This window comes from Cajanus cajan, chromosome 6 (genome assembly GCF_000230855.2).
Source record: "Cajanus cajan strain Asha chromosome 6, NIPB_CcT2T_4, whole genome shotgun sequence".
In the NCBI taxonomy this organism is placed as follows: domain Eukaryota; kingdom Viridiplantae; phylum Streptophyta; class Magnoliopsida; order Fabales; family Fabaceae; genus Cajanus; species Cajanus cajan.
This window is the reverse complement of record NC_138522.1, coordinates 34077956-34086717: the sequence shown is the minus strand read 5'-3', so window position 1 is coordinate 34086717 and position 8762 is coordinate 34077956. Positions and strand designations below refer to the sequence as shown.

At 39.4% G+C, this 8762-nt stretch overlaps 2 protein-coding genes across 2 annotated transcripts; both read right to left on the bottom strand.

The window, feature by feature from the left end:
• Positions 1–3401: 3401 nt before the first annotated feature.
• LOC145958648 (uncharacterized) lies at positions 3402–5212 on the bottom strand. Its single transcript, XM_083076156.1, has 4 exons — positions 4905–5212; positions 4725–4830; positions 4463–4586; positions 3402–3778 (listed from the first exon to the last, which is right to left on the bottom strand). Exons 1-4 carry the CDS (start codon positions 5210–5212, stop codon positions 3402–3404), a joined length of 915 nt encoding a protein of 304 aa, XP_082932282.1.
• Positions 5213–5272: 60 nt separating this feature from the next.
• Positions 5273–5974, bottom strand: LOC145958647 (uncharacterized). Its single transcript, XM_083076155.1, has 2 exons — positions 5548–5974; positions 5273–5454 (listed from the first exon to the last, which is right to left on the bottom strand). The coding sequence occupies exons 1-2, from the start codon at positions 5972–5974 to the stop codon at positions 5273–5275; spliced, it is 609 nt and encodes a 202-aa protein (XP_082932281.1).
• Positions 5975–8762: the final 2788 nt, after the last annotated feature.

Below are 8762 nucleotides of genomic sequence, written 5' to 3'. Positions count from 1 at the left end.
TGGGATTAAGCAAACCGTGAACAAAACATTCAATCCAGATGAACAAATACCATTATGCATGGAAAATACAAGGGTTAGAACACGAAGATGCAGTGAAATAAACAGACCTCAATGAGCATTAAACTGAGTTAGAAAGTGTTACAAGTTTAGGCTTCCATAGAGGAAGACAAAGAAGAAAACAAAGAGAGAAATGGAAGAAGAAAACAAAGAGAGAAATGGAAGAAGAAAATGAAAAATGAGTAATCTGTATTCTCAATACAACTAGAGAAGAAAAACGTGAAGAAAGAGTTCCAGAACAGGGAAAACGTAAGAGAAGAAGGAGAGAAACGTGGTCACATCAAGTCTGCCCACTTGGTGGCTGCATGGTCAGCCCTCAAGACCTAAAAGAAACATGGTCTAACCCTAAAACGAAAGTGGGCTTCCTTCCCATTTGTGTGGCCAAAAAAGACTAAAACAAGGTTAATAAAAATGTAAACATGCGGCTGATGTGGCGCTGATGTGGCAAGTTGGTGCTGACGTGGTGCTTACGTGGCCCTTTATCTCTTAAATTCCAAAAAATAATATCCAAGCCCGAAAATGATCCACAATTAACTTGAAAATAATTGATAAGCAAAAATTAGACCAATTGAATAAGAATTAATTAAAATTCGAATTACTGGCCCAATGAAGCCCAAATAGTGAAACTGTACAATTAATAAGCGATTAAGCCTAAATCAACAAGTAAAATAAGTACAAAAAGATAAATAAATAAGGGAAAATAATGACTCATCAAATTCTCCCACACTTAGCCTTTTGCACTCCTGGGCAAAATCACGAAGCAAAGCAATGGATAAATTCAGAACAACAAAGAGAGCCACATGGAGAAGAACAAAATAAAAAATAGCAACACACAAACAACAGAGTTACATACTCGTTATTGAATCCTGGGGAAGGAGAGGGATAAACAACATGCAACACACAAGTAGCCAAAGAAGCTAGATGCCTATGAACATCATCCAAGTATTTCTAAACATGGCAAGGAGAGCAGTCAGTCCAAGAGGTGAATGAAAAGCAACATAACCTCATTAGATATGCACTGTATCACTGTATCTCTCAAGTGTCTAGGCTACTGTATACTCTCAGTGCACTCATGAAAAATAAGCAACAGATAGACTTGGCAAGCCTTTAGAATCAACACCCAACACACATGCACAAAAGGATCAAAAGGTCTTTTTAGAGTTGTAATGAGGCCAAGGACAGGGTAAAGGATAATATATGGGATAAGTAACTACAACCTAGAGGAACCAGATGAGCAATGGGGAATAAGTCAAGAATAAGCATAAGAAGTAAACCCAGAAACCTCTAATGACCTCTACAATAATCAATCCTCTTTCCTTTGCCTCAAACAACTTCTCTTTTTCATTTTTTTTAAGAATTGTGAACAGTACACACGAAATTTTTAGATGAGATAAGATAAGATGCTCAGAGAAGTAAAATGTACAGCATGAGGAATCAACTAGCCAATATATATCATTCAATGAAACACACACACACCCCCACACTTATTCAAGAACTCATTCCCAAAACAATTCCAAAGCTCCAATACTCCCTAAGGTTAAGGTAATCATGGTTTTTCACTTAAGGCTTGTAATGAGCTTCAAATAAAGAAGGGGAAATAGGCTCAGCAGGGGTTATCAGAGGAGTTAATTCAAGGTAGGCTTATTTGGCTAGAGGCTTAGAATCAAAATGCCTTAATCTTTTCCAAACATGTATGTGGACCAAGAAATATCAAACAGAGTCAAGCCAAGGATATTGTGCAAGCAATCAAGAGGCAAAACACACAAGAAAGAGTAGAGAAAGGGTCAAAAACTCACACAGGGTAAATCTGTCACATTCAAAACAACCTCTCAAACCTCATAATCAACTTGGCAAGCAGAGAAAGGCAGGGATTCCAATCCATAGAATATCAAGTAACTCATATCCAAGGGTGAAGCAAGTGCCTACAAACTATCAAAACCCAGAAATCAAAGATAAGCATGCAAAACTGTACATAAAACTTAAGACCTAAACATAAAGCCTAAACCAAGAATGACAAATAAACCCTGAAAGCGTATAACCAAAACAGTCCCCCCCACACTTAAATCACACATTGTCCCAATGTGGCACACACATAAGATCAAAGCAATCAGAACAATCAACAAAATTGGACATGTGCAATAAAAGTAAAGAAGGAGAGGGAAAGAAAACTCCCTAAGTCATGGTGGGAGAGTAGTGGGGTCGAGCAGAGACATCTCCTCTTCAACTGCATTCAACAGGGAAGGATTGCTGAGGAAAGGCTTCAGACGGTGCCCATTAACTTTGAAGCTCTTGTTTGTGGATTCGCTTTTGATCTCAACTGTACCATAAAGAAAAACATTAGTAACAACAAAAGGTCCAATCCACTTAGAACGTAACTTACCACCCATGAGACCGAGCCTTGAATTATACAGTAAAACTTTCTGCCCAACCGTGAAGTCCTTTCTAGCTATCAAACTATCATGGAACTTCTTGGTTTTCTCCTTGTAGAACTTAGAGTTCTCATAGGCTTCCAGGTGGATCTCATCAAGCTCACTCAGTTGCAACTTTCTTTCCTCTCTAGCCTGATCAATAGAGAAGTTGCAGGTCTTCACAACCCAGTAGGCTCGGTGCTCTATCTCCACAGGAAGATGACATGCTTTGCCAAAGACAACCCGATAAGGAGACATCCCTATGGGAGCTTTGAAAGCAGTCCTATGTTCCCATAGAGCATCCTCTAGCCTATTGCTCCAATCTTTCTTGTTGGGCTGCACAATCTTCTATAAGATCCTATTGATCTCCCTATTTGAAATCTCGGCTTGCCCATTAGTCTGGGGGTGGTAGGGTGTAGAGACTCTATGAACAACCTCATACTTCCTGAGCAAGGCCTGCATGGATCTGTTACATAAATGGGTGCCCTGATCACTAACAATAGCTTTGGGTACTCCAAACCTGCAAAATATGTTAGATCTGACAAAATCCATAACAACCCGAGCATCATTAGTTCTGGTGGCTTTGGATTCCACCCATTTTGAAACATAATTGACATCTAGGAGAATATATGAAAAACCAAAAGAGACAGGAAAGAGACCCATGGAATCTATACCCCAGACATCAAAGACCTCACAAAACAACATAGGTTGTTGAGGCATCTGCTGTTTCCAAGAAAGGGATCCTCCTGCTCTCTGACACTTCTCACAAGTGCTGCAAATCTTCCACGCATTCTTAAAGATGGTGGGCTAGTAGAAACCACAATCAAGCACCTTACGAGATGTCCTCTGAATGTCAAGATGACCACCAGGTGTAGAAGAATGACAAAAGTGCAGGACCGAATCAATCTCATGGTCTAGCAAGCATCTCCTGATTACCTAATCACTGCACAACTTCCAAAAATAGGGGTCATCCCAAACATAATGTTTAGCATCGCTCTTAAGTTTATCAATTTGAGCTCTAGATGCCAAAGGAGGAAAAATAGAAGCAACTAAATAATTGAGAATGTTTGCAAACCAAGGGGTGGGGGAAGGAATAAAGACAGTCAATAAATGTTCATCAGGAAAATTATCCTGAATGGGCAAAGTCTTCTCATCCTCATCTCTCTCAATCCTACTGAGATGGTCTGCCACCAAGTTTTGTGCTCCGCTTCTGTCACGGATGTCTAAGTCAAACTCTTGAAGCCATAGCATCCATCTAATCAGCCTAGGCTTTGAGTCAGCCTTCTTCAACAGGTACTTTAAAGCTGCATGATCTGTAAAAACAATGACACGAGAACCAAGCAAATATGATCAAAATTTATCAAGTGCAAAAACAATAGCTAAAAGTTCCTTTTCCGTGGTCGTGTAATTTTCTTGAGCAACATCTAATGTCCTGGAAGCGTAGTATATCACCCTAGGCAATTTGTCAACCCTCTGTGCTAAGACAAGCCCCAGTGCATAATTTGAAGCATCGCACATCAGCTCAAAGGGAACTTTCCAGTCTGGTGCCTGAATGATAGGAGTGGTGGTCAAGGCTCTCTTGAGGCAATCAAACGCCTCCTTACACCTGTCATCAAAATTAAAATCAATATCCTTTTGTAGCAAGTTGGATAGTGGGAGTGCTTTCTTGCTGAAGTCCTTAATGAAACGCCTGTAGAAACCTGCATGGCCAAGAAAAGATCGCACCTCTCGCACGCAAGAGGGGTAAGGAAATTGTGCTATAACAAATATCTTTGCAGGGCCTACCTCAATGCCCTTACTAGAAATGATATGCCCTAAAACTATACCCTGCTGAACCATGAAATGACATTTCTCAAAATTAAGAACAAGGTTAGTCTCAATGCATCTATTCATAACTCTATCCAAACTATCCAAACATGCATCAAAAGAGGATCCATAAACAGTAAAATCATCTATAAACACCTCTATGTAATTTTCAAGAAAGTCACTAAAAATACTGAGCATGCACCGCTGGAATGTGCCAGGGGCATTGCATAGGCCAAAAGGCATCCTCCTATAGGCAAAAGTACCAAAAGGGTAGGTGAATGTGGTCTTTTCCTGATCCTTAAGAGCAATATGAATCTGAAAATAATCAGAGAACCCATCAAGAAAATAGTAATGAGATTTACCTGCCAGACGCTCAAGCATATGATCAATGAAGGGCAGAGGAAAATGATCCTTCCTTGTTGCTTGGTTGAGCCTCCGGTAGTCAATACAGACTCTCCAACTATTTTGCACTCTGGTGGGTATGAGCTCATCCCTCTTATTCTTAACAACAGTGAGGCCTATCTTCTTTGGGACCATTTGGACTGGACTCACCCAATAACTGTTTGAAATAGGATAGATGATCCCAGCCTGTAGAAGCTTGGTCACCTCTTTCTTTACAACGTCCAAAATCACCGGTTAAGTAGCCTCTGAGGCTGTCTCACTAGTTTAGGTCCATCCTCCAATAGTATCTTATGCATGCACATGGATGGGCTAATGCCAGGAATGTCTGCTAGGGTCCAACCAATTGCCTTCTTGTGCTTCCGGAGCACATGCAACAACCTATCCTCTTGATCAACATCAAGGGAGGTGGATATGATCACAGGAAATCTCTCATCATCCTCCAAGTAAGCATACTTGAGGTTCTTTGGAAGAGGCTTTAACTCTGGTGTGGGTGTTGGCTGAACATCAGAAAGAACCAAAGAAGGGAGAAGGGGTTCCATAGCCTGTACCTCAACCTACAAGTCAGATTCTTTTGTACTTCCTGCAACATGGTTAGTGCATTATGACTCTATAAAATCAGGACCAAGAGGTACAACACCCAAAGTATCAAATTTAGATGCCTCATCACAATCAATTTCATATTCAGATTCAGACTCAACGCATGAAAGACAATTATACAGATCAAATAAAAATGAATGTTTCTTAGCATGAGAAGAATCAAAATCATGAATGTGCTCATCAACTAAATCATCAATCAATTCAACACGAAAAATAGAATGAGTTTTAGAAGGAAATTTCATGGCATCCAAAATATTAAAATGAACAACAATATCACCAAATTCCATAGACAAGATACCAACATATACATCAATCTTGGTACGGGCTGTTTTCAAAAATGGTCTACCCAAAATGATTGGAACAGAACCATGGGAGAATCCCTCCTCCATATCAAGAACGTAAAATTCTGCAGGAAAAATAAGTTCACCAACTCGAACCAAGACATCTTCTACAAAACCTGTGGGGTGGGCAACACTCCTATTGGCCAACTGAGTGACCACACCCGTAGGTTGCAAAGGTCCAAGAGACAGAGAATTAAAGATAGACAGAGGAATGACATTAATTGAAGCTCCTAAATCAAGCATGGCATTTTCAAATTTACTGTTACTAATAATGCAATGTACACAAAATGTACCTGGGTCCTTACATTTTTCAGGAATGTGTGGAACAGATTTACCTATGAGAGCTAAGATATTTTTTCCCATGCTGATTCACTCATTGCCCTTCAGCTTCCTCTGTGGGTGCACAACTTCTTCAGAAACTTAGCATATCTGGGAATTTTCTTGATGGAATCCAGCAGAGGTATGTTCACCTCCACCTTCCTGAAGGTCTCCAATATCTCCTTATCCACCTCTTCCATCTTTTTGCTTGGAATTGACTTTGGTGGAAATGGAAGAGGTATAAGAGGCTGATGTAGATCATCACTGTGTGCACTAAAAGAAGGTCCACCTGTATGAAATTTTCTGCCACTACCTGTAGGGGTCTCTCTCTCATGTGTAGGCTCAGGTGCAGATGAAGGTACAACTGTAGGTGCTGGTATGTCAATTTTTTTTCTAGACCTCAAGGTGATGGCATTCACATTCTTTAGATTCTGCACAGTCTGTGAAGGTAACCTGTCTGAATTTTGGGACTGTGCCTAATTGAGTTGAGTGGCCATCTGACCCATTTGATTTGTCAAACTCTAAATGGAAGCTCTGGTCTCTTGTTGGAACTGCATGTTTTGGATGGTCATCTGCCTCACCAGCTCCTCCAATGAAGGCTCATAAGAAGTAGAAGGTTGAGATGGTGGGGCTGTAGGTGCAGGTAGAGGTCTCTGTTAAGGAGGCTGGTATGAAGAACTTGAGGGATGGTTCTAGAAAGGTGTTTGATTTTGATGCTGTTGAGAATTTTCCCACCTCAAGTTGGGATGATTCTTCCAACCAGGATTGTATCTATTGGAAGACAAATCATAATTTTGTTGTTGTTGGTGTGGGGGTCTATTGTTGTAAATATTGGCAGCATATGCTTGTGGGGCATCAGGACCTGCAGAAGTGTCTTGCAAGGAGGGACAAGCATCTGTTGGGTGATTAATTGAAGTGTAGATGTGATGGAAGAGCACGGGCTAAAGGCCCAACCACTAGAGCAATGGCCAGGAGGTTACTTGAAGATTTGACTGCTTCAGAGCTTAGTGGGCCCAATGGGCTTGGTGGGCCTAGGGTGCTTCTCACTTGGACTATGATTGAATGAACACCATGTTTGAATGTATTTTCTTAGCATAGGAATTTACTTTGTTTTTGGTCTTGTATTTTGACCATAGATTAGGGCTTAGGTGTATTGGGCTTAATTTTGGGCTTCTTGGGCTTTGGGCTTTTGATACCCAATATTGGGCTCATTCTCCTTCTTGTATTTTTTCCTATTCATTGTATTCACTAGACCATTGTATTTTGGTCATTAGATTAGGGTTTAAGGAGGATTAGTAGTTCATTTGAGTTAGGACAAATTAGGTTAAATTTAGGATGGATTTAAGTTGCATTTAGGTCACACTTTTGGCACCACCTTGGCTTCACAAGTGTGACATCGAAATGCAACCCTAAATACATACTAAATTCAACTTAATTTGCATTTAGCTACACATGACCGGTTATGCATGTGACACAAGGTTTGAATTCAAATTTGAATTTGAAATCAAACCTTGGCGCCAACATGTGACCTATCATGTGGCGCCAAGTGGCTTCCCAAAATTCGGTGACCTATATGATCCCTCCTAAAACAATTTGTATTCACTTTGATTCATATTGAAATTTGAGAGCCATTGGCCGAGTTTCTACCTCAAAGTCTTCTAGCTTCTCACCTCAAAACCCTAGGAGAGTTCCATTCTTTCCTTCTCTTTGAAGTGAGTAGTCCATTGTTTCTTGAGCTTGGATACTTCCCTCCATAGCTTAGGAACCTCAAGTCCGAGAATCATTCTTCCTCAAGTGTACATCTTAGTGGAATCCAATCTCTTTGAAGAAGATCCTAGCATTGGCGAATTCAAGGAGGAGAGCAACGTCCACTTCTCCTAGTCTTCTCCATCATTTTTGGTATCAGAGCAAGGTCTTCAAGGAGATAAGTGTTCTTGAGTTTTGGTCCGTTTGTTTTTGTGTTCATTGTGTTCTCATTGTCTTCTTTGAGTTTCTATTCGGATCTATATGCTTTATATCATATTTTGTTCCATAGATCCATTGGTTGATTGATTTTTGATTTTTCTCCTTCAATCAACTTGTTAGGACCTATTAGCTTGTGCTTGTTTTTGATTTTAATGTTGAGTCTCTCCATTCCTAATATGTGTCCGTGATTGGACTGCATACATTGCATTTAGATTTTGGTTTTTAATCCATGTTTTGTCTTAGTGTGTTTGTGTAGTCTTTATATGTCTTAAAATTCCTTGAATAGCATGTTTAACTAATTTTCTTTTGTGTCTTGTTCATCAATTTGTGTTCTCGGTTTTTGCTTCTCTTTTAGCTACCTATATGTGCTTTTTCTTTTGCCTTATTGTGTTCATAACTTGCTATTAGTTCTAGTAAGTTTCTTTAGAGTTAGGTTTCTATTGTGTTCTTAAGTTTTCAAATCACATTCCATTGAAAAATCTTCTAAAATTTTTTTTGTGACTCAAAATTTCAAGTGTATTCCTAATTCTAGTGCACTCTTTTTGTGGATTCAAATTTTAAAAAAAAAAGTGAGTTAAGAGGCTAGAAAACAGAGTTCAAAACAGAGCCTAAAGACCTAAAAGCTCCAAAGAAAAGAGTTCAAAAGGAATCCAAACCAAAACCTAAAGATTAGTGCACTAGTTTCTCATTTTCACTTGAAATTTGACCTAATTTTGGCTGATTTGTATTCTCGGTTTCTATAGCTTGGAATCATTGAAAAATTTGAAACAAAAGGCAAATATACTCTCTGGACTCTTAATTTGATACTGGAAAAAGAAAGAATTAAAAAAAATAGAGAAAAAAAAAATTATATAGAAAAAGCCGAGAG

What these genes read in the sequence shown, in the direction of transcription:
- LOC145958648 (XM_083076156.1), bottom strand. Translation starts at nt 5,212, where the DNA reads ATGGAACCCCTTCTCCCTTCTTTGGTTCTTTCTGATGTTCAGCCAACA. An exon ending in GAGTGCAAAATAGTTGGAGA is followed by an intron (nt 4,587 to 4,724) that starts GTCTGTATTGAC and finishes GATTATTTTCAG; the next exon opens with ATTCATATTGCTCTTAAGGA. An exon ending in ATTCCAGCGGTGCATGCTCA is followed by an intron (nt 3,779 to 4,462) that starts GTATTTTTAGTG and finishes TTGTTTTTACAG; the next exon opens with ATCATGCAGCTTTAAAGTAC.
- LOC145958647 (XM_083076155.1), bottom strand. Translation starts at nt 5,974, where the DNA reads ATGGGAAAAAATATCTTAGCTCTCATAGGTAAATCTGTTCCACACATT. An exon ending in TATCTTGTCTATGGAATTTG is followed by an intron (nt 5,455 to 5,547) that starts GTGATATTGTTG and finishes TTGATGATTTAG; the next exon opens with TTGATGAGCACATTCATGAT.